The sequence below is a fragment of the Phallusia mammillata genome, chromosome 7, assembly GCF_965637545.1.
Source record: "Phallusia mammillata chromosome 7, kaPhaMamm4.hap1.1, whole genome shotgun sequence".
NCBI lineage: Eukaryota > Metazoa > Chordata > Ascidiacea > Phlebobranchia > Ascidiidae > Phallusia > Phallusia mammillata.
In genome coordinates, this window is record NC_137258.1 from 20363394 (window position 1) to 20389003 (window position 25610).

General features: G+C 36.1%; 3 protein-coding genes across 11 annotated transcripts in view; 2 read left to right on the forward strand and 1 right to left on the reverse strand.

The window, feature by feature from the left end:
- LOC145237782 (calcium uptake protein 3, mitochondrial-like) overlaps positions 1-9319 on the forward strand; it is a 32940-nt gene extending 23621 nt beyond the window's left edge. The window contains exons 6-15 of one of the 9 annotated variants that reach the window (XM_080100767.1): positions 528-581; positions 1241-1294; positions 1572-1672; positions 1743-1782; positions 2390-2521; positions 2584-2692; positions 3058-3215; positions 3744-3758; positions 7903-8018; positions 8673-8778. In XM_080100767.1, the coding sequence (XP_079956893.1) occupies positions 528-581; positions 1241-1294; positions 1572-1672; positions 1743-1782; positions 2390-2521; positions 2584-2692; positions 3058-3215; positions 3744-3758; positions 7903-7977 (738 nt within the window). In that variant the 3' untranslated portion in view covers positions 7978-8018; positions 8673-8778. Of the gene's footprint in view, positions 1-527; positions 582-1240; positions 1295-1571; positions 1673-1742; positions 1783-2389; positions 2522-2583; positions 2693-3057; positions 3216-3743; positions 3759-6272; positions 7814-7902 lie in introns of those variants that run through there. The other 8 variants (XM_080100765.1, XM_080100766.1, XM_080100768.1 and 5 more) reach the window with 8 other exon arrangements.
- Positions 9320-10921: 1602 nt separating this feature from the next.
- LOC145238332 (4-hydroxybenzoate polyprenyltransferase, mitochondrial-like) lies at positions 10922-14227 on the forward strand. The gene is made up of 6 exons (XM_080101467.1): positions 10922-11552; positions 11663-11867; positions 12519-12738; positions 12804-12901; positions 13825-13984; positions 14051-14227. Exons 1-6 carry the CDS (start codon positions 11057-11059, stop codon positions 14210-14212), a joined length of 1341 nt encoding a protein of 446 aa, XP_079957593.1. The 5' UTR covers positions 10922-11056; the 3' UTR covers positions 14213-14227.
- LOC145238331 (uncharacterized) lies at positions 14215-25005 on the reverse strand. Its single transcript, XM_080101466.1, has 20 exons — positions 24816-25005; positions 24711-24745; positions 24063-24108; positions 23808-23944; positions 23684-23739; positions 22248-22466; positions 21105-21294; positions 20522-20671; positions 20033-20114; positions 19099-19950; positions 18980-19035; positions 18685-18849; positions 18527-18626; positions 17869-18141; positions 17222-17324; positions 17064-17151; positions 16920-16999; positions 16225-16393; positions 15203-15302; positions 14215-14711 (listed from the first exon to the last, which is right to left on the reverse strand). The coding sequence occupies exons 1-20, from the start codon at positions 24883-24885 to the stop codon at positions 14578-14580; spliced, it is 3105 nt and encodes a 1034-aa protein (XP_079957592.1). The 5' UTR covers positions 24886-25005; the 3' UTR covers positions 14215-14577.
- Between the last annotated feature and the right edge of the window lie 605 nt (positions 25006-25610).

Below are 25610 nucleotides of genomic sequence, written 5' to 3' on the forward strand. Positions count from 1 at the left end.
AATTTAGCTTGAGAAAACTGAAGCAATGCGTAGAGAAGAGCTTACAAAACTGAAGCAAATGCGTAGAGAAGAGCTTTGCATGGTGCTTTAATGTACTTTCGGCATTGGCATGGTTACTCATAAAGTTTGATAACTTGGTTCTATCAAGCGGGCATTGTGTTGGGTGTTACTGCTGTTACTTGCGAGTGTTCGTGTTGAATTGAATTTTGTGTGGTGACGATATTTTGGGCGCCTGATGCATTTTACTTCTCTCTTTACTCAATGTTTTATTGCGTTCTTTAAGACTGCAGCCGTTTGCATCGGTAAAATCTGCACTTTAAATCGGACACTGTAATCAAAATTTTGATATTTACTTCCACAGTAACTTACTAACAGCCACTGCAACACAAAAGATTGACCAGAGACCTGCTATTTTTTAACATACACCTTGAAAAAATAATAGCATTTCCATATTTTTTGTAAGAGCGACCATTTGGCCATACTTGACCTTTTTTTAACTGATTTTTTTTCGCTCTCTACTTCACCAGCGCGATAGGTTTAGACGTGTAGTGAAAGATTGGAATTCCGACGACAGCTCGTTGGTATGCTACCCCTTTCCTGCATGTTCACTTCGTTTAGCATGTTTGCATGAATTTGGATGCTTGTTTGTTATGTATATATTTCTTCATGTTGTCGTAAATCACTATCTTTGCCAGGCAGGTAGAAATCTATGGAAACTTCCAAATACAAAAGTATAATCAAAAATGTGTTAAAACTTGATTTTTTGAAAGAGGTGTCATCACCCTCATCTTGGTTTAAATTACATTTATAGTTCCAACAATTTAACTAAGGGGTGTTGAATCTCTGCCTGACATGGTAATTGGTAGTGATTGGTGACAGTTGTGTTCTTGCATGTTCGTTTAGCACAGTGGTTCCCAACCTTTATCGACGAATTCCTTAGAAAACGATTTAAAACATTTTCATTCCTCACGAATAGACCCCATAGTAGTAACAACACAAAGATAGTTTTAAATTGCGTCTTTTATCAACTTCACAGGTTGTATCCGGGGCTAAAATGTCTAATTACAAACCACATGTACAAAACGTAAATTTACCCACCAGTTTTTAAATTCCTTGCTTTGGAGGAATTCCCCCCGGTTGGAAACCACTGCTTTTGCATGTCGGTGTTTGCATGTTGTAATCACATGTAAAAGTTCCAAAAAACACTTAATTGATTCGTTGCTTCGATCTCAAATCACAGTTACCCGAAGAAAACGGAATAATACCTCGCAACACAATTTCGCACATCAAGAGGGTAATTTTATAATTTGTTTAATCGAAATATGTGGAAAACACCACAAATCAATTATACTGTCGTACTCTGTAATTTTCCTTTTTTGTGTTCACACGATTTGATTGTTTGCACTGCTGTCTTTAACTTTGCTGTTGTTGTGGTTTTAGTTGTCGTTTCTGTAGCCTTTTGATGTACAAGGCCTGGCTTAAGTTTGCTTGCAATATAGCTTGATGTGTTCGACGGTTTTATGTAAATAATAGTGGCCATTTTGCTTCAAATTTGTGTCGCTATTTTGAAGACCCTTCGGGAAAGCGAAAGCAACGTACAGGACACAACCTTGTTGGTGCATTTCTTCGGCAAAAATGGAAAGGATGATCTACGTTTCGATGATTTCTATCAGTAAGAATTTCACGCGTTGCAAGGCTTAAATTTGTATAGTCGGTGCATAACTGAATTTCCTTTACAACAGATTCATGGACAACTTGCAGACGGAAGTGTTAGAGATGGAGATATCCTTTTTGTGTTCATCAGTGTGGACAATGACCCCTTAGTACACTGAGAACTAGACTACAACATTAGATATTCACACCTAGGATATACAATAATTTTATGCGCATGGCACAGCGTTTCCATACAGTCCCGACAATGTGCGAGCCCTACACCATTTCTGCAGCGCAAAACTGAAAGCATAGCAGGGGCGTTTTAGTTAACGAAGGGAGCCCTAGAAAATAAATAGGCTAAAGGAGGAACGCTAAAGTAAACCTAGGCTGTTAGTGAAGAGAACAGTGACAATGTAAGTTCGATAATGCATCTCTTCAATCTTCAACAATAAGAAAGTTGGTAAAATGCCTTCGTAATATTGACTACTTGAAACAAGAATTCTGAAGCTGGTAATCTGAGCCCAAACCGTGATCGCGAAATAAAGAAAACATTGGTGAGATTAATGTTCGCATAGGCCTCTTTTAGGCCATTTTAACCACATGGGTATGCACAAAAACAGAACAACATTCTTAGTATTCCTCTGGACCTGATTACAGTTGAACGAGCTGTTGTCTGATGTCATGACAACTTGTCAATTAGCAAATGAACAAGACAGTTCCTTAACGCCCATCTTACTTCCTGGCGTATAGTCACGGTATGGCGACAATTTCGGAGACAGAGTTTGCCAGAGTCCTCCTGAGATTCACAGAGCTTGATGACATCGAGGAGCAAATAGAGAAAGTAACCGAGCGAATTCAAGAGGAAAAGGTTGAAAAAATTTGCCGTTTTAATTGTTGCTTTTCACAATAAAATTGTTCTGTTTTGAATAGGGAATCTCATTTGAGGAATTCCGTTCCTTTTTTCAATTTCTCAACAATTTGGAAGACTTTGCAATCGCTATGCAAATGTATACACTTGCTGGTCGAGCTATTGGTCAAGGTAACATTATTCATTTTAAAAACAGGCTACCAATTACGCCTATTTTGCAAATCTCAATTACAACGGCATTTTGTTGTTATCAGCTAATGCAGTGGTTCCCAAACTTTTTGGACGAATTCCTTTCTTAACAATTCGAAACGTTTTCATTCCTCCCTAATATACTGCTTAAAGGATGCTTAACCTTGCAAAGATCAATTAAAATCGAGTCTTTCATCAACTTCACAGGTTATATTTCTTGACCTAAAGTGTCTATTTGCAAATCACATAAGATTGAACTCCCCAGAAATTTGGAAGGAATTCCTCCCCGGTTGGGAACCACTGAGCTAATGGTGGTAAACCGACAAATTAACGTTTCAATTCCCCAGACGAGTTTAAACGAGCGGTAAAAATCTCTACCGGACATGAACTATCCGAAAATCTTGTGAACACCCTTTTCCAAATCTTTGACAAAGATGGCGACAATAAACTGAGTCACGTCGAATTTATGGGTGTCATGAAAGACCGCATTCAACGCGGCTTTCGGGTAAGCGAATATGACTTAAGTGAAGCTATATAAGTTAAGAGGTCGAATGCAGAAACTTCGAAGCGTTTTGAGTTCATCAATGATATGCAATGAAAACACATAAATTTGGACATCTAAGAAAAATACCAAGTTTAACACACTAACCCCCGATATCTACATGTTATCCTTTACTTAAATTTACAACTAAACCATGTCAAAACCCCTTCCCAGTTAATAACTTATGCATAAAAACTGCCAATAGGAAAGATTAACATTTTGAAGGTTCTGCATTCGGCCTAAAATGCTTTCTTAAATTTGTAAACGCAGTAGATGATTTTTTCCAATTGATTCGCTTTGCTGCTAGAAAAAATAAAGCTTTTTCTTTGTTGTGTAATTAATCAACCAATCAAACAGTTAAAATAGCAACAAACGAATTTTGTGTTGTCGGTATTAACCATAGCAAGATTTTTTTTGCTTTTGTGTTTTTATTTGAACGGCAATTATTTCATGATTGATTGTCTTTGTATTTTTGCGCTCTGCCAACCCCAGTTCACAAAGCTAAAGGTGAGATAACTGCTTGACTGCCATTATACAACCGTCTTGCCCCTGTAATTTGTTGAATGCCCTGTCCGTTGTTGTTTTGCCTGTCCTATCTCCTACACTCTTAAGTTTCTGTTGCAACTAAACTTGTTTCGTGTGGCTTAAACTATCGCCTTGTATAACTGTGCTCAACATTCACCTGTAGATCTTCTGTAGTCACGTATTTAGCAGTGGTTCTCAACTCATTTTAGGCCATGGACCGACATCAGTTCAATTAATTGAAAATCGTGGAAACGTATTTCTTCATATCCTGTACAAAAAATTCGAGAAATGAAAAAAATTGACAGCCAGCAATAAATGACAATAACTTGGTTTATATTATTTCGTACTGAATATTCAATAAATTTTCAACTGTTTCCTGTTTATCCTTAAAATACCAACTTAAAAGTCATCATGGACCACTAGTGGCTCATGAACCACTCGTTGAGAACCACTGAGCTAGAGTAATTTTCACTACAAACTTAGTCATCACGGTTTTGTTGGGCTAGGGTTGCGGATTTTCTAAAATATATTTTGGGGTTATTGTTTTCGACTAGTATGAAGCTTCGATGCACAATAGGACTAAAAAAATATTGTTAAATCATTTGGTTAATGTACTACACTAGCTTTTAAGTTGCGGCTGTTCACAATTAGGGGGTCTGTGTTACTGATTATTTCTACCTTAAAATCCTGTTGGTAGTTTATGTGGGAATGTAATTTCACAAAAGCCCTGGTAACCAAAAAAAAAAACTTTATTTAAAACTTCATGGAATCGTCTTTGTGAACGTCAATTTTTGGGTTATGTCTTTAATGGAAAAAAAGGTCAACCATTTGCCGTTTTCCTCACTGTTGTTTTAAGTCAATACGCCTTTAAAGAGTCAAATTCTCTACAAACTTATTATGGGTCCCCTTCCCTGAAGGGGACACATATTGTTTTTGTCCATATTTTTTTTTTCTTTTTTTCTTTTTTTCTTTTTTCTTTTTTCTTTTTTCTGTCTAACGCTGGCTTGTGAGACGCGTTTGGTCAAGAAAGAGTGCTCCAAATTTATTCAAGATGTTAGTTAATAATCCAAATTTGATCCTCCTGAAGTTTGACCCCGATTGACCCAGCGGTTCACCCACAGTCCCCCAAAACGTAAATTTTTTGAAACGACTGTACTGACTAAAGTACAGCATCTAGGAGTTTCATGCTTTGTTGTTTGGTGCAATGTAAAGTTTTTTAAAAAATTTTGTGTCTTTTTTTCGGATTTACCCATTTTTACCCTTTAAACCCTGAAAGAAACGGTTTTAGTTTTAAGGCAGAAATACATGCCCTATGGTGCAGAAATATTTGAAAAAGTTAACAATTGTTTAAGCAGGATATTAGTTTAGTATTTAAAATTTTGCCAGTTACCTTTACAACTCATAATATGTGTGCGCTATCAGTCAGATATAAGTCCCAAGGGAGGTATTCACTGGTTTACGATTAAGGCGGCAGAGCGGGAGTGCTCAGCTTGACGTTTGGACAGACGTTTTACGAGACAGTCGTTTCGGTGATTAGTAATCATTTTTTTTGTGCCACGCGCATTTTCAGTTTTGGCGCAGGTTTTACACGTAAGACGTAATTCGAACTCGATAAACGTGCTTCGATTTCGTTTATGTCAGGCAAAACAGCGTTGATCAACATAAATATAAAATTTAATAATAAACTTAACTTTTTCGAACGGCGCGATAAATGATCTTTAAATTCTCGTTGTCAGCTTTGCTGTCTCATAACCATGGGTCACTAAAGGTCAACTTGTAGGCATTACAACACCGTTACGAATTTTTCGTCATAACGTATCTTCTTTATTTTTGACAAATCAATTCAAGAATCAGTACTTAAGTCATGTATAAATTAGGCCGAACGGTATTTTGAACAATTTTAGCCGAATCTATCAAGTACAGCCCCAAATATGTGTTAAAACGTTTACTTCATCTTCTATATCACTTTGGTCCCACGGAGTGATTCACTGATTTATAGATTTACAGTTCAAAATTTGTCCTTAAGAATCTAAAAATCACCGAAACATTTGTGTACCATAAATCAGCACAAACCTGCGTGTGGGGACCCATTCGTTTTTGTGTACAAAAACAATCATATGTGTAGATCAAATAATGTGTATAATTGTTTTCCGCCTTTGTTCACACTAGATGCACTAATCAAAGTGCTATTTTGTAGTACACCACTGTGCGTATAAATTCACCTATTTACGGTATAAACTACAAATATCAAAATATTCATGTACTCACATTTTCCAACTTAATCCTATAACACGACGCGAGGTTACTCATCAGGTATCAGTTTTCGTAAGCTTTACAGCTTCCGACACGATTTCACTTTCTATAGACCAGACAAATCAGCACTTGACATTAACTCTGTTTATGGCAATGCGTATCTACAAATATCAATCCGGTCAAAATCACGGACATTTGCGTGTCAGTAGTTCACTGCTTTAACGGTCTGGCGAATGTTTACAGAAACAGGGAGTTGTACGGAAGTTTCGTGGGTTCAAGGGAATGCGTCGTTGTATGTCGGCCGAAACACGAGTTTTCATTCGTGATCTAGCCACACACTCCCAAGGCAACAAATACTTCTTGTAGTCAACCGCTATGTACTACAGGGGTCACCAAACTTATTTCACAGTGGACCCTATAATTTATAGCAGTGTGGGCCAAACTTAAGCACAAACAAACAGAATTTATGGAAAGTAAGCTTACCATTGATTTCAACATGGAAAAAATCATCATAACGAACAAGAAGTACGATTGATTTAAATATGGAAAAAATCATCATAGGAGCAAAATTGAGGGAAGTGCTATTGTTTTGAATGTGGAAAATCTTACGGTTTGAGGATCATATGATGTAAACAACTTTTCCGTTATCTAAGGGCGAACAGGCCATCTTTTAGGGCGCATTAGTGCACCCGAGCGCACCGTTTGAAGAACCACTGATTTAAAGAATGGCGAGATAGGTCGCATAACTTACTAGGGGTCAAGGGAAAAACTTATTACATTGCGGTAATTCAAACTCCCAAGGACACAATTTGCCTTGCAATGTGTTTTCGTTTTGTGTGTGTGTGTATTTAGGCACCTCGGTGTTCAGAATATTTAAATTCTTGCCCACAGGCCAAAGTTTGGTGACCCCTGTCACGTTATAAAACATACATAAAAATTTAATTTATGCTGTAAAAGTATCGTGTTGACGGTCAAAATTTGTTGCTTGATAATTACTTCATAAATTTTGCAACTGGTAATCTATTTAAGATTAGAAAACGGTTGTTTGCCCAGTGGAAAATATCTCTCCTGTTTGGTTTTGCGAAATTTCTAACTCCCAAACAACATCATCTCCAAGCCTTGATCTATTCTGGTATACGGCGCATAACTTAAACTTATCTGTACGTTTTAAGTGGTTCAAATGTAACCCGTTCTCACATAGATTACCATTTGAAAGTATGGTTTTTGTTGTTTGCAATTGTCTGGTATTTTAAGTTGTTTGCATTTTCATTGCGTCTGTACTGATTTTGATTCAAAATTGTTATTTTAGTAGTTTTCTGCATGACCTGTAGTTAACAACCTTGGTTGCCTTTTGTTTTTGTCGATTTTTGTTCCTGTTCTTGATCTGTACATTTATTTGTCAAATATTGCGCAAAATGCACGATTTTTCACTCGTAGCATGCGTGCATGAAATAAACTGTTGATCTGCATGACCACAAATCGTCTTAACTCGTACTTTGATTTAGTATATGCTTTGTTCAATGTGGCTAAAGAGTAAATCTGTTAACTGAAGCAAATTATTTGTCTCAAAATGTTTTGGCTAAGTTGTAATGTAATTTTTCAAACAATGTATAATTTTGTGGTACTTGTCAAGACCCAAAATATTTCTTTCAGCGTCAAAAAGTAGCTTGACTCTGAAATGTTTCATTGTAGTTTTGCAAATGGTTTCAAAAACGTGTTTGTTTTTAAAGTGCCACATTGGACGAAGTTCCTAGCTCGTATATACAATATACATTAATCATTATGGCGTAGCTTTTTTGCTTACACGATGCTCGTTGCGCCCCCATTAACCCATCTGCTTGTGTTTTATTGCTTTCTCGTATCACCTGCACAGCTAACCAAGAACGATAACATGGTGGGATGGAGCGGCTTCAAACACTGCGTCAAGCACCGATTTGTGCACGAGTAAAATGCATCCACTGCTGGCGCTGTTCACTCACAAAATCAAAAGTGTGTTACTTGATTCCTGCACGTCGGGCCTGTGCTTGCCTGCTTGCACGTTTTCACTGCATCATACGAATATTTATTTGTAGTTGAGCGGATTACTATACTTTCTGTTCCGTGTTTCTTGTCAAACATGTTATACAGGACAAGAAACGTGCTATCTATTGCATTTAGGTTAACAGTAAAATGTTTATCGTTGGGATACTTTACATCGAAAACTATTTGTGTTTCTTGATGAAAGTGACGCTAAAGTATACATATATTTTTAAAAATGACCTGACGAAATGGTACTTACCGACCCTACCAAGACTAAGTGCAAAATGCAGTGTGTTTAACGTCTGAGGGTACGGGTTTTTGGATTGATTACAGTGCATGATAAGTTACCTCGGCGTGGATTGGTTTATTCCCAGCGTAACTTCATTTTTTAGAAATATTTGCATGCACTTGTGATTTCATAGAGGCTCTGTGATAACGAGCGGCGTTAACGAGTTGACTACGCCCTTTGCAATCCTTGATTTGCAAAGCAGTGTGATTGCATTGCCAAATTTTACCAAAAGTATGTGTCCATTGGCTCCGCACGTTTTGTATATGCACGCACCACCTATTTTTATTCACGGGTTCCTACACTAACCACCTTGTTTTGTTGTTCTATTGATGAAGTCTAACCTAATGAAGCATGTGGGATGGGACGGTTTTACGCGCTGTGTGCGCCAAAACTTCAAACGGACATCAAGCACGTGACCTCCACTGACCAATCGCTGTTGTTTGTCTACTATCCAATCACCTGTGCATGAAAGTGTGCTGTGGGTGAATTCATGTAATTACGAGCAATGAAAAGCGACGCCGTCGTTAATTGTGCTTTCCAAATCCTAACACAGCAATTTTAAATAAAGCTTAAACTTTATCTGTTTTAGATGGTCATTTTTACGCCTTTTATCAAAAAATCTTTCGATTGTTTTACAAATTTCGCTATATAGAAAGCACTATCTTTTTTGACGTCATGACTGGTTTTGTCGCGATTTTTTAATAATTTGCTTGCAGTATTGAGTTTTTGTGTGTTGTTGAATTATAATTTGTTGAAAATCATTTAAATATATTATTATCTCGGCCAATTTCCTCAAGAAACTATTTCGAACTACCCAATTTTTATTGCCACAATATCGTGAACTTTCTGTAGCCCACTCTGGCGCATCGCTTGTGTTTTAAGCTTGGCGTATTTAGTTTAGCAAGGGTTCCTGTTTACCCTGAGTTTACCAAAACTCCTATATTGTCTTGCTGTAGTTTCTGTACCTAAATATAGCAATAAATATATCTCTCTGGTGACACAAATACTTTGTAAGCTGCCGAAGGCTACAAAGGCTACTAAAGAACTGTAAACCAATCTATGCGTTAAAAAAGGCGTGATAATTGATAGCCCAGTTTTAGGCACATCATGATTATATTTACTTTTAATACTACATCTGTCGACAAACTTTTTCTGATCACTGAATTTAGTCAAAAGCTTTGAATCCCTTCCTTTAATACCTTGGACAATCGTAATCCAGTTTAAATTTGCAATTTCAGCGCATTTGAGTTGAGTTTTATTTCGCTCAGTTAGCGCTTAATTGTTGCTTTTTGTAAGCAATTGCAAAGTTTAGCAGAGTCGCGTCTCCTGGGATGAGCAAAGACAGGAATATTCAGGTTTAGTTTTGCAAACTTCCAATGCCTCATCACGGGAAATATCCTTCAAAAAAAGGAAAGTTTGGTAAGTTTATTTTAAAAATGCAGCGGCTGTAGTGGTCTGCCTGGTGTTTGCGTTTAAATATTTCAAAATTTATTTACAGTAACTTAAAAAAAATGTTTTATTCACATAATTTAAACCAGGGAGTCGAACCGGAACTGAACCCGAACCCGCGAACCCGTTTGAGCGGTTAATTTCATTAAACCCGAACCCAAACCGCTAATTGCGATTTTCTAAAAACCCGAACCGGAGTTGAACCCCATGTTTTGTTTGGCGTTGGAACCGAACCAGTAAAAAATGCAGTCTGTTTTATTTTGTGATTTTTTTTTCAAAACGCACTGAAGAATACGCGAGATGGCACTTATAGGGCGCGTCAAAAAGAACAGTACACGGGCAAAATTCTTTTGGAGTTTGATATAAGACCAGGTAAATGATGGGTAGAACTAAATTAAAACGAATAAAACTTTAAACCGGTTTAAAAACCGCAAACCGGTTCGGACGGGATAATTTGCTCAAACCGGAACAAAACCCGAACCCGAAAATATACATTTTTGAAAACCTGAACCGAACCCGAACCCTTAAAAACAAAACCAAGTGAACCCGAACCGAACCTGAACCCATATGACAAGCGGTTCGACTCCCTGATTTAAACACACCAACAATGTTCGTGCTTAAATGACAAATACTGTATTTACTCGATTGTAAGCCGCGGCTTGAAGGCCTGTTGTTCTTTATCTGCCGGAGGGCGTTATACCGATATCATTTCTATTTTCTACACTCCAACGTTTATTTGGGGGTTCAAAATTCGTGAGCATGTACAGATTATACGTCGATAAACGTTCTGTTGTCCTGTTGGGCACATTTATTAACGTATCTAACAGATATGGGCAAATAATTATACTATATGACAACAGAAAGATGTATTATGAAAAAATCGTATCTAAATTCCAGCAAGCGGCTTACATTATATTTTTAAACGAGGGAGGCTTACAATCGAGTAAATACGGTAATACGAATAAAACTAATGTTTTTGTGTGATTTTTGGGGGGGAATTCCCTGTACAGATCGGAATTCAAAGTTGAAACGCGTTGCTTGCTGAGTGCTCATGCTCACGTTTTGTTGATGTTTTGTTTTCTTATCGCGAGTGGCTAAAAAAATGCACAAGTTAACAACAATAATATACGCTAAATTTGTAATGTTTTTCTAAAGCTGTTTTGTCACACCTATAAAACAAGATTGTAATGTCTTCGATTTTAAGGGTAATGTTTGAATAAATGTACGTTGGAATTTGGAATGAACTGTGATTAGATTTAGAATCACAAAAATGCTGAAAGCTGCATTTTCACCGTTTCCATGGAGGCAATTTTGGACAAAGACAGTGAGTTGTTTGCAAATGTCACAATCTTGTTACTTTCATGTCTCTGATCAACCAACGAACAAGAAACATATGCTGCATATGAAAAAGGAAAGTGCTATCTTTCCTATGTGCAAAAACTCTGTTGTTGTGCGAAATATACACTTAAATGCAGCACTCCTGAAACAAAAAAGAGAGGCTCCATTAAAATTAAAAAAACTCCGAGCAAAACCCATTCTTGTTTCTTTTTATGATAACAAAGAAAACATGAAAGCAGATTTTAAAAGATTTCTATCAAAGTTCTCAATGGAAGGTCTTGTAAACAAAGCTCCGGAGAGCATCCAGCCATATCTGTATCTTGCCAGAGTTGACAAACCGACAGGAAGCTTTCTACTTTATATTCCATGCTTATATGGGATCTGTTTTGCAACTCCTCTTGGAGAATGGCCAAGTTTATATTACATAGGTAAAAAAATTAAAATTTACATTCACTAAATTTTATTTTAAGTTAAAGCATTTTTATGAAAATTTTTGGCACAAGTATTTTTAACAAAACCTTGTGTTTATTTGTTGCAGCATTGTTTGGTGTAGGATCCATTTTAATGCGGGGAGCAGGTTGTGTCATAAATGACCTCTGGGACAAAGACTTTGATAGACAAGTGGAAAGAACGAAAAGTAGACCAATTGCTGCAGGAAAAATAAGTGAAAGGAATGCCATAATGTTCTTGGCAGCCCAATTGACTCTTTCTCTTGGGATTTTGTTGTCATTAAATTCAACATGGTGGGGATTGTATTCAAACACCAATTAATTTTGGTACTAAACCATGCCTTGCAGTTGCAAGTGTTCTGTTTTAGTGAAAATTAGTACTACTGTAGTAGTGCTAGTGTGCGGTAGTACTAAATACTGCATGTTACTGCATGTGATTACAAGGCAGTGTTAAAGAATATGAATATGCTTCTGTGAAAATAGTAAGGCTTTTGAAATCGCTGACAGTTAGAGCTATTCAGGTTGACTATTTTATCCTTGTTGGAGCTTGTATTATCATATTTCACACTCCATGCTGTATTCTAAATAGTACACCCTATTTTGGGCTCCATAATGTTTTAATGTTGCCCAATTTTTTCAGCTTAGTGATTGTTCATTGCAATTGTGTCATTTTTTATGTTCTTTCATAAAGCAAAAAAAAAGCTTAATGATAAACCCTAATTTAAAACATCATACATGTCAATTTGTAAGCTTACCTTATTATAGGCCCCCTTCCCTGAAGGGGACACATATTGTTTTTGTCTATATATTTTTTTCTTTTTTCCCGTCTAACGCGGAACGCGGATTATAGATATTGGTCTAAAGATGGTCCATGTGAATTTTTACCCCGTTTGATCCCTCGGTTCACCCACAGCCCCCCAAAACGTGAATTTTTTCATTTTTTAGCATAGTGTTGGGAGTTGTTGCGATGGGCCCTGTTGTTGCTTATCCTCTAGCAAAGCGATACACCATGGTACCACAGGCAGCCTTGGGCCTAACCTTTAATGTTGGAGCTCTTATTGGTTATGCTGCAGTTGCCCCATCGCTTGATTGGGTGCTGATGCTTACTTTGTATGGAAGCTGTTTTTTGTGGACAATGTATTATGATACCATTTATGCATTTCAGGTATACATGATTTTGGTTTCATGTTGGTTGATATTTTGCTGTGATTGATTGAAATGTGTTTTTAGGACGTTAAAGATGACAAAAAGGCTGGAGTGAAATCAATTGCACTTTTGTTTGATAAGTATTCAGAAGACAAATTAAGAGAAATGCCACTTCATAAGAGGTACATAAAAATTGTTGACTTTCAATGGTCATGTTTTTTTGCTGTTTTCTGTTCAGTTACAGTTAGGAAAAAGCTATTTAAACTTGCTAAACCGTTTTAGTAGACTGAGGCGAATGATAATGTAAATATTGCCCCAAAATGACAAAAACATACATCATGACTTAATACCAAGTACTGGTGATCCCCTACTATGTAGTTGACATGTGCACCATACAAGGCAGGCAACAGTATCTTGTGATTCGACTTTCAGCGGATTCTCCACTGAGCCTGTGTAGCTCAGTTGATAGAGTGTGAGTACCGGAAAGACTCCTGTCGTGGGTTCGAATCCCACTGCAGGCTAGATTTTTCTAGCCTGTGCCTTGCCATATGGGAATGCTTGGGAGACCAGCTGATTTGGTATAACACCTTTAATAGGCCTGGTGTACGATGGTTTAATACGAAGTAATGAGAACCAATTTCTTTGTTTTATCTAAGGGTGGTTCAACCATATCCATGCCTGCTTTTAGCCTTTATACGACCCATAAACACTTTTTGAATACAAATCATCAAAATGATTGCAGTAGCACAGCCCAAAATAATACTCTCATCATGAAATGGGCTGCCAATATGGATCTACAGTAAGGCAACAGCTCTTTGTAATGAGATATACACATTCTGTTTTTTTGCAAAGATTGGCACTTGCAAGAGCTTTAAAACAGTTGTAACTTATAAGTGCTAGCAGATATGTTGTGTGGTAATAATGTTTGGGTCTGAAACTATGCAGTCGATTAAAACAGTAAATTCAGTTTTTTTATACAAAAAAGTTTCTTCTTTGCAGCCTGCCAAGTATTTGCAAGATCCGAATGTTGCTCTTTATTTTTGTAGTCCCGGACCAGGATTTAAATTATAAACATGCTGTAGCCCTGTTTTATGCCTCGTTTTAGGTTAAAGGAGCGAACTAATCGACAACAAAGAATCAGAATATTCCTATTTTTGTGTGGAGGAACGCATTTGGTGACAATGGGTTTAGCAGGATTTCAAAAATATATTGACGGGCCATTTTACCTTTCACTGGTCATCGCTAGTGTTATCTTAATGTGTCAGGTAAATGTCCTTATGCTGTTCATATGTGATAAATAAATATTGAAAGTTATTATCCTATTTTACTAGGTGGCTGAGGCAAGAGTTGAAAGCAAAGAGTTTTGTTGGAATGCCTTTAATGAAAATCGCAACATGGGTCTTATCTTGGCATTGGGCATTGCACTATCAATATGGATGCAGAAAAATGTGTCTGATGAGACTGAAAAAATTAGTCCAAATAATAAATTATAACATTGTTTTGTCGAACACTTGTTTTATTTTAACAAAGCGTAATAACAACAACAAGGTATAGAAGAAAAAGTAATAAAACTTTATAGGAGAACATACTGATATGCGGAAAGTCATGAGGTAAAATATTATATAATATAGCCTTGTACCGAAGCAGTTACAATTGGCAAAAAATAGCTTGGACGGAGTTAAAAGCTGATTCCATAAAAAATTGATACTTGGATTGAACATCTTTAATGTTGTGTAAAATGGTATTAAAGCACACTTAGCAGTATAGGCAAGAACAGTACAATGTGCAGGCAATGGAAATGTTTTGCCAAGGCTTGGTGTGGTCAATGAAAATTGGACAGCTAAAAAGGCTGCAGATGTTAGATGTACTCTGGAATTTTGCGTCTTTTGGCACTTTTAATTGGCCCCAAGGTTGGGTGTTGTGTTCGTGGTGATGCTGCATTTGTTCCAGAAATGTGTAAGTCTGTGTTTAGTTGATCCTCAAGCGAATAGTCTGCATAAAATATTAAATGCATGTTCAACCACACATTTCTACGCTTAGTTGAAGTCAAATACAGTAAACAGTATCCCAACTTACAACATTTAGTTCAACAAGCTGCTGTACACAAACATGGTGCATAATAATAAGCCACATTAGGCCTGTACCGTCTAAAACCACGAGCCCACTTAGCCCCCTGGGCTGGTTAAAATTTCTGCATGTTTATAAAATACAGACCATACAGCACTGCTATTTGGTTTGAGGTTAGGGTTTGCAATTAAACAACTCTATATTTTGATCACAGATACTGGGTTGGTTGCCTAAGTGGGCATGTGGTTTTTGATGAAGCTATATTAGGCTGCTGCTTACAACAGAAAAAGCACATGGTACCTTTGCAACAGGATAGGCATCCATATTTGAAAAATCCTGGCATTGCATTTAAGATTACCAATCAGATCATCACAGATAAAGAGCAAAATTGGCAGCAATTTACCACAAAAACATACCTTTTCGATCAGATCTTCCACTTTGTGCAGTTGTGTTATATTGATGGTGAATGCTACTTGTTCTTCCTAATCCAGTTCTGATGGGTTCACCTTGGTTTCCCTAAAGTTAAAAAAAACTGTTTACTAAACCAGTTAAAAATTTTACAGTCAGTAGGGATGGGCCAAAACTGCAAAAGTTCTGTTTGGTCGAACACTGAGCATATCACATTAAAACTCGGTGCTCGGCCAAGCACATATGTGCATTGTGATGTTACAAACATTCCACACTAGTTTTGTAGCTTTCCAAGGGTTGTACGTCACCAGTGATGTGTTAAGCTATACAGGCCCCAGAAGTAAGCATTTTTTCACCATCTAACACATTTCAATATTATTTTTGTTTTTGGATACCCTTTCAAACACTAGTTTCAAATGTTAGCAGGACATGAATATGTGAATTTCATGCTCTGGTCAGCTTGTGCAACTGCTCGGCAGAGCATCAAATATGGCAATGCTTAGTACTCCGGTTCTGGCTCAGCTTGGCCATGCCCTACAGTCAGTAGCATCTATGAAATAAAAGATCTTGGGTACACATCTAAAATCAAGACTTGGTTTGTGTTTTATTAAAATCACCCAGCAAGGTTTGGTATGATGGTTTTTATCCTTGTTTATGAAGGTATTGTTAAAGTAAAAAAGTATAATTAGTTAAGCAATATAGTGGTAATGGCTGCCAGAACCCTACCTCTAAATTACATGTCAGTAACAACAAATCTGGGATTAAATGCTTTCTTTAGGCTAAAGCAGTAGTTCTCAAACTGTGCGTCGCGACGCCCTGGTGCGTCATTTCAATTTTCCAAGGGCGTTGCAGAATAGTTCCATTTCGTGGCTTTTTGTTGTATCAATAAACACAACTTTAATAATAAGTTTCCTCATTAACTTTTATTCGATGGTGCGTCGCAAGTCCAGAAAACTTTTCCAGAGGCGTCGCAACACAAAAAAGTTTGAGAACCACTGGGCTAAACTATCGGAAGTAATATTGGCTGTACCTGATTGCTGATGTAGGGAAACTGTTGATTTGTGTAATGTGGTTTGGATTGGGATTTTTCAGTTTGGTGCATCGGCGTCTGCAAAAACTTATGCAAGGACTTTGGATGGTTTGGAGTTAGCTTTGATTTTCCTCCATTGCTTGTGAAGGTTTGCCTGTTTTCACTTGCCCTGTGATTTAAAATGCAAATAAAGTAACTTATGATGTGGGGTTTACTGTAAACATAGAAGATGATTTGTTGCTGGTATATAAAGACATGTCAAGATGCAAATTAATCTGGTAAATCATTAACATTACCACCATACACTTGCGGTAAAATGAATCTAGTAGAGGCATGATTTTTTGTTGGTCACAAGAAAGGCAAAGTTTATAAACTTATTTTTTGTGGCTGTTACTGCATTTCTGTTGATGATTTATTGGTTAGTATTAATGTATTATGACTACAAAGACTCAATTACCAAACATAAAGGAGACAGATTTTTTTGTGACCCATTTACTTCTCAAATATACATGATATGTTTGTGAGGTCTTTGAAAGCATCAAGTATGAGTATTAAAACAGGCAGTAGATTTAACCTATATTATAATGTGTTTATTACACTATGACATATTCTTAAGAATACCCTAGGCTTGTTAAATACCGTTGTTGCCAAAACCAAAAGTTGTATTATTAAACCAATAAGCCAATTTCTGTTACCTGCTGTCCCAGAAAGCAATGTGTTGTTTAACTGTGCCAGTATTAGGAAATGATCGGTCCCCATCACTAGCATTCCCAACCTTCAAATAAAATAAAAAAGTTATATTGACATCCTGATTAGACTTTAAAGTGGTTATGTTTAACCTTATTTTTTCTTGCTTTCTTTTTCTTTTTGCTTAAAATTCCTTGTAGACTTGACTTTGGCATATTAACTTCCTTTCTGTATGTATCACTGTAATTAAATAACAGAAATATTAGCTTTTAAATGGTTTAAGAGTGGAAATGAATCTGATTGTTCTTACATTATATCATCTGCTGGTTGTTGATCATCATGTTGAAAATGCATGCGAGAGAATGCTCTTGACATGTGGGGGTTCGATTTTGCTTCTGGATCTAGTTGAGAATCTTTAAAATCAATAAACTATGTCAAAAAAATGAAGATAAATTTGTCAAAAACATATTTTATCCTGCAGACAGTGCACACTGTTTCGACCTATAAGGTCTCATCAGTGCAGCTGGTGCCAATGCGGCCGATCTCTCGTCACCAGCTGCACTGATGAGACCTTATAGGTCGAAACAGTGTGCACTGTCTGCAGCTTATCATTTATTGGCTCTATATGCTTTTACATTTTTATATTTTATCCTGTTTCAGCATTTTGTTCTGCATTTCCTGCAAACATTATTATAGTAAAATTGTATACCACAAGTTTGGAAATATTTATTTCGAGTTAAAAGCTGTTAGCATTCATATTTAGGACAAATATATTTCACTGTAAAAGTGTTGATAGTGTCTTATTCAATATAATCAATTTATTAGCATTAATATTGTAAGCATGTACATACATAACAATTTTTTGTTCGAAACAGTACTTCATGATGTATATTGTGTTTTGCTCAGATTATTCAAAACCGTGAATAGTGTGCCTATTGTTTCATTTTTTTACTATACCATAATAGTGACTTTTGGCCCTTCGTTCACGATCCTTCGGTGTTTTCGGTAGTGTACTAGCATGCTCGAATGCCTTAAGCAGATTTGAAGAAAGTCCAGTCACATCAGAATGTTGGTGTGAGTGATAATGACTTTGGTTGGTATTTTCAGCAACAGTGGACATGGATGGTTGCACAGAGACATTCTTTGCTGCTTCGCCATAGTAGGGATGGGCATTGCTGCCGTTGCTCGAGTTTGAATGGTTTGAATCAAGTGACTCATGTCTCTGCACTCCTACAAAATGAAACAGTTTTCTCTTAAAATTATCTCAAAAGATCATACACATTAGAGAGACATTGAACTATTTGGAAAATATCCCAAGCAGATGCTTGGATATTGTGAACCACTTTTCTATGTGGTTTATGCCAGTTGTGGCATCGAACAAAATTGGTGAGGCATGACTTCCCAGCCTGTTACTCTCAACAAACTGGAGTGCCGTTAGTTGACTATACTAGCCAATAAAGCCTGTATGTTGTCACCAACTGCACTGATTAGACCTAATAGTTTGAACCAGTGTGTACCGTCTGCAGTTTACTTATTCAAGTGGTGTTATATAAAATAACAAAAATTTAAAACAAGACAAAAAAATTAATGATAATATAAAATAATGTTCGCTCACTTGCTATAGCAGATTTATCTGCATCAGCCTTTTTCCCAAACAGACTGGATCTAATTCTTTTCAGCTCTTTCTTGTAGTTTACAAAGTCAGATCCTTGCACCTAAAATCAATAACAAATATAAACACATGCAAAACTGTGCATTTTTTTCTGAACATACTTTTCCTGGTTGATCATTTAAGTCATCAACGGGAATTGAAGTCATAAAGCTTTTAACACTGTTTATGATAGGCTTGGATGAAGGCTGAACAACTTGAGCCTCTTCTTTCTTCTTTGCGTCAGAAACAAAAGCAACTGTTCTTGGTATGTATGTGGACTTTGATGTCTATGAACAATAGCGCTCAAAATTAGAACTTGTGAAAAGTTTTACAAAATTAAACTAGCCTGAAAAAAGAAAAATATTTTCCAATTGAAAAAACCTTAATTTTTAATTTTTTTGTCAAGCAATTACCAACCTTTATTGCATCCTTTTCAGTTTTTGAAGAACTTTTGCTTGTGGCACATTGCACACCTAAACATACATTTACTGCATTATGAGCAAAAACACAGATAAAATGAGTAAAAAAAGTTTTACCATGAATACTTGGCATCATGTGGTCTGAATTTGGTGACAAATCCTCTCCATTTTCATTTCTTGGTGACAGTGAACTGTTTTTTGAAGATCCAGAGTCGTTTCGTCGTAAAAACGGTGTCCCAGCACGATGCTCAGTGTGTTCTATTGGGGAAGCTACTGGTGATTGAGTGTTGGGAGATGTTGATGCTTTTATGCTGCCCATGTGATGAGCTAGAGATGATTTGCATTCTCTGTAAAAGTTTTCTTTGTTTTCATTCTGTCTAGCAGGTTTGCGTCTATCCTTTTCATGCGCTTTCACATGCCTATCCTGCATGGTAAGATCCATATATGGTAGGTCATGATCTGATCGCTTTGCCTGCGGTGAGCTTTTTCTTTGTTGTACTTCCATTTCGCTGGGTTTTACTTTGGTTTGATACTCTTCCTGTGGAGTGTCATCAAACCTATACGGCCCCTTTCCTGGAATAGCCTTCTTTGATGCCCACATTTTAGACCAAGTGTTCGCTGTGTCCTGTTGCTGGGCCACATCAGGATTATCTCCAAACTGATGCTTTGGATAATTCACAGAACTCTCATTAGCTTTATAGTTTTTGACAGTTCGAGGCGTTTTCCTGTCTTCTTCTTCATTCTGAATCTTGGCCTCGCTTTGAGCTTTTAGAAGATGGAGTAGTTTGCCTTTCTTTGACTTTTTTGAGACAGCGGAAAGTGCATCTTGCCTGCGAGATTCATTCCCATTGTAATGCTTAGCAGTGTGATTCTGGTCATTTGGTTGAAATGTGAGCAAGTCAACATTTGATGGTACTTGAGAAATGTCATAATACTCATAATCCTCTGGGTTTTGCTTGGACTTTTTATCTAAAAACAGGATATATTTGCAACATTTTTTAATACGATGTTTAGTTTTGTAAATATTGGTAAATAATATAATGAAACTTACTTCTGCTCGAAGCTTTAAAATTGCTTCCTATTCTTGTTGCATCACAGAATTGGTCAAAGTGCTTGTCTTTTAGCTTTTCAATCTGTAAAAAAGTAAATAAATTGAAGCAAATAGTAACTTTAAAAAAAATCATAAACATTTTTTTGGAAAAGTAGCTCTAGCAACATATGTGGCATTGTTAAGTTTTCAAACAGTTAACTAGTAAGCTGCAGAGCGCACACTGTTCGGACCTATAAGATCTCAACATTGTAGCTGGTGACAAGAGATAGGTCATATTGGCTAGTGTAGCCATCTAACAGCACTTCAGTCTGTTGGGAGTAACATGCTAAAAAGCCTTGCCTCACCTATTCTGTTCAATGTCACAATTGGGCATGGACATAAACCACAGAGGAAATTGTGCTATTAGCTTGATGCTTTTAAAGTTATTTAGTAGCCTTAACCTTTATAAACTACAATGACATTGCTGGTTGACTGATTTATTTCTGGTACCTGAAATGCAGGGTGTTCGAGACAGTCGGCAGTGGTAAATCGCTTCATTGGATCCATTATAAGAGTTTTGACCATAAAATCCACCATTACACTGTTTATAATTCCTCTGTATCTTCTTTCAAGTGTAACCGCTTGACTCAACATTGGAAACTAAACATGACAAAAACCTAAGTTAGTTTTGTTAGCGAGAAATGATAAAAATGCTGACTTTGGCACTTTGTTTTCTTGGTTTACAAAATAGACATCATTTTGACACACTTTTTTTTAAAAAGAACAAAATATATTTTGTTTTTTTATGCGTTTTTATTCCATTCTTGGACGGTTTCAAACTGGTGTAATATATATTGTGTCAAAGAGATATACTTGTGCATAGTTTGTTAAAATATGTTTACAACTATTACGTTTAAAATACAATTTTGCAATTTATTGAAAAAAGGATTGAATTATATTTGTGAATTTTCGGGCCCAAAGCAAATAAAAACTTTTATTGTTAATACTGTAATATATATATTACTCCATTCTAAAGGTAAGGAAGAGAAAACCCACAGAAAATCATTACAGAAACAAACACACAACTTGGTACCTTTAATCCATTAAACCTATGGTTCATGAAAAGTGCTTTCATTTGTTGGGGTGGAAGGGTCCCAAGAATTTTTTGGATGGTAAAAAGTTGGTCAATTTCACTTTCACCAGGGAATAAAGGTTGTCCATCACTTAATTCACCAAGAATGCAACCAATTGACCATACATCTACACCCTTGTCGTATTTCAGCCTAAACAAAAAAAGAAAAGCCATGGGCTGTTAGTTTCAGCAGAGTTTAACAGCCATTAAATATTTATTGGGTAATGGCGTTTTGCGTCATAAACAAAATAGACCAGAATTTAAACAGTTTTCTTTCTGGTTGAAAATCTAAATTTGCTAATAAAAGGTCCACTTGTGCACATAAAATTGAAAAAAAAAAACTGTACAGTATAGAAAATCAACATATGAGTATCAAATTAATATTTAACCCGTTACTATGTATATATATGTTATGTCATGTTTAACAACTTCTTATTTGCGCAAATCACTTTGTTCAATATGGCATTTCTCCCAAACTAAAACATGATTCACAAGCAAAATGAGACTCGCCCATAATTTCCAAAGTAATAGCTCAACTTTAATGCAAATTTGAGGCCAGTTTATTGGTTTAGCAAACCTAAAATCTGCATAATTCAGTCACAGTCTGTAGAAAATTTTAAGATAAATTTGACAATGACTGTGAGAGAACAAGACAAATTTATGTAGTTTACGGATAATCTGTGAAATATAAGAAGAATATAACCCCCTGACAGGCAACATACTCCTTGTCAAGCGCTGTTTTGCCAAACTGTACAGATGAATATAGAAACACATTTCCAAAAAACAACATCAGTGATGAAAAACTTTATCACTGTTTACTTTATTACTGCTTTTCCAGAAACTATCAAGGAAAATTTTAAGCGAAATATGTTTCTATATTTTTATTTAAAAAAAATTTTTTTTTACGAAAACAGGGGTTCTCAAACTGTGGGTACATCATGGGTATTATGTTAATGTCACAATAAATGGTATATATATGTGCATAAACTTATTGTTTAAACATCATTCACGTGTATGGACTATGCCCAAAGGGTCACATAAAATGGGGTCGCAGCGCAAGAAAGTTTGAGAAGCCCTGGCATAACCTTGTATTGTGACACTTACCCTAATAATAATTCAGGAGAGCGATACCATCGTGTGGCAACATATTCCGTGTAGGCTGAGCCATGGCTGGACAGGGTTACTGGCCTTGCAAATCCAAAGTCACACAGTTTAAGGGTTCCTCCTTTGCTAATTAGCAGATTTTCAGGTTTAATGTCGCGATGGATGACATCGTTGGAGTGACACCAGTGGACGGCTTTCACCAATTGATAAATGTAACTCCTGTAAAAAATATACTGTTAGAATTTGTAATACACAAGTCGACTCTATTTGAATAAGTCTTGAGGATGCCATTTATCGGCAAAAAACTATTTATATATCAATATATGGTACATTATATAAGTTGTTGCTGCAAGGCGTAACATCAACTATGTAGAGCTGTTCTGGGAATTGTAATAATAAATCTCTATATAGTTGAGATATTTTATTACATAATAAAAAACACTGACTGATTTAATTGTACTAAAAGTTTCAGTTTAGTATGTATTATCTGCAATTAGAATCATTTGTAATGAGCGCGCATTGGTTCAGGATGGTTTCTGCATAAGTACAGTTTTATACACAAGGAGTATATTACATTAAAAGTTCAATATGAGCGCCAACATGTAACAGGAACAGTCTTGTTTTAGACAGGCTTGAACAAGACTCTAACAGTCAACCACAAAACTTATCCTATTTTTAATTTATTTAAAGGTAATTTTATTGAGGTACAATAATTTGTATTGGGTTATAAATATACCTACATTAAATTATGCATAACGTCAAGTATTAAATTTGTAGCTGTAAATTGTACAAACCCCAGTAAGGTAAGCTATAGCACGAGATCAATCTGTTATAGCAACACTTCGTTGGGATTGGCCTATATTAAAGTTACAGCAATGGGATGGAAAAAAACACAGGGGTTGGCTTACAGTATACAGAAAGTCTAGCTTTCTAAACCACAAAACTAGAGCAGACATGCCCAGTAAAAGTGAGCCAGTAAATGTTTAATACTACAACAAGTGGGTTTCCATGCCAAACTTTAGCGATTGTGTGCCACACAAGAGACAATTCAAATATTGGTTTATGTCTCATCAAGGTTGATTCTGACTGGATTTATTGTCAAATATGGGCGGGTTAACATTCTTTCATTGATCGAAATTCCTGTGTAAGCTAAACTACATACCAAGATCACAGTATTTTTTTTTCAATTTTTAGTTTGTTGTATAGAAAAGGAATTAATGGCATAGTTAGTTTGCAATTAACAGACATTTTTTATAAAACTCATTTTCGTGTAAATTCTTGTCTATATTGTTTATGTGCATCAAATCCCTTATTTTACAACAACAATAACTGGGCATTGTTAAAAACTGTTGGAATCGATGGGGCTGAAAAAATTGGGCATGTTTACATGTTGAAGGTATTTAAGGGTTGGGCCTGTACAACATCTGTAAACACACCTGACTTGCTCAAGTGGAACTCCATTTGGCATTTCTTCTAGCAACTCAAGCATGTTCTGAAATTTAAAAATTTGGTGTTAAGTTGTGCACATAATATTGGAGATTTATTTCCATTCGCATTTACCTTCTCAACATATTCAAAGACAAGATAGAGCTTGCCTCTGCGGCGGAACGCTTCCTTAAGTTCAACAATGTTTTCATGCTTAAGAGATTTAAGCATTCTTAGCTCCCGCAATGTTGTTTTTTGTACATCTTCGTTATCTGCAACATTATAAAAGTTGTAAGCATTCAAATAACTGGAAACAATAAACTACTTTTGTTTCAACCACTATCACCAGCCACGTAGCAACTATTATGTGTGTCAGTATAGTATACATGCCTTCTTTGTCTTTGAACTTTTTTATGGCCACCACTTCATTCGATTCCTGTAACATGATAGTATAAACATTAGGCAAGCCGAAGAATTTTAACAACACATAAAGACTGCATGACATTTTAGCAGTTGAACGTAAAAGTGAAACAAAAATTTGTGTATGATGTGGTTTAAAATGTCAAAAAAGTTTATTCGGAGAAAAGGGGACAAAAAATGCTTCAGGGGGGTTGTGGGACAGAACTAAAAGCTTTGTGCCAGCATTGAGTTGTCATTGTTGCTGTGTTGCTCTCAACACAATAGATTTTCAGGTCGTCGATAAGAGATGTCCCATTGAAAGGAAATGAACCACAGGGTATATGTTTCAGATGAAAGAGTTTTTCACATACTTTTATCAAAATGTGTCAACACCTAAATATCAGGCCCATGCAGAACTGTTTAATTAGAGCTTAATTTAATATAATAACTGTCAACCAAGCAATAACACAAATATTTATTTTAGAAAAAAAAACAGGTTCATAAAATTTCAAATTTTACTTTTCTCTCTATGGGGTATTAATTTTTATGCCTGCTACACATAAATTTAAAAATTACAACATTAAATAATAGTAAAAACGAATGTCTCTGCACATTAAAACATTATATACTTTCAAATACCTTGTGTTTGCATTTGATAACAACGCCATATGCACCTGCAAATACAAAAATACATGGATTAAGATTTAGGGTCAATTTTTAAAAAAATGTGTAAAAAGCTCCTACCTTCACCAACAGTTCCAAGCACAGTGTACTTGTTCATTGGATCCTGTTTTAACTTGTCAAACACGACCATTTACATCAGTATTGTGAAACCAATTATGCAACTTAGTTTATCAATTAGACAGGATCACAGTTGTTGTGATTATTTGTTTCCATGTGCATGTTAACAATTAAACTAACACCACTTATTTCTAAAAAATAAGTTCATTCAACATTATTCTTCTTTACTATTTTATGTATCTTAGATAAAGTCAGAGACAGGAATTATGTAAGCTATTAAAATTACTTTAAGGTTAATTCACACAAGCTTACTAAAATTAAAAAAAATGAAACCTTTAACTAATTTACAGTACGTTTCTGTAATTGACATATACACACACAATTATTGTATTTTCCAAACACACATGAACATCCAAGCACTAAAACATTGTTTTTTATTTATTTCACACTTGTATGGGGGCCAGTCTGCAGAACATGGCAGTTCCCGATGAGATCTCATGCGTGCAGGACCTACATGTCCTGTGCGCGCGCGTGCACGACCCGTAAGTTTGCGTGCAAGACCAATTTCAGCAGGCACAAAGCAAGTAAAAGAGGTCAAGACAGTCTAATTAAATGCCTTTGTTGCCAAATTTTCGCGTGCAAATCCCAAAACTTGCCGTGCAAAATGTTTTTTTCAAAAAAAAAAAAAATCGCGCGTGCAGCTGCCACACTCTGCAGACTGGTATGGGGGTATTAAATACACAACACATGAAATCTCAAATAATGGCTAACAATGTATTATGCCATTGCCAGGCTTCA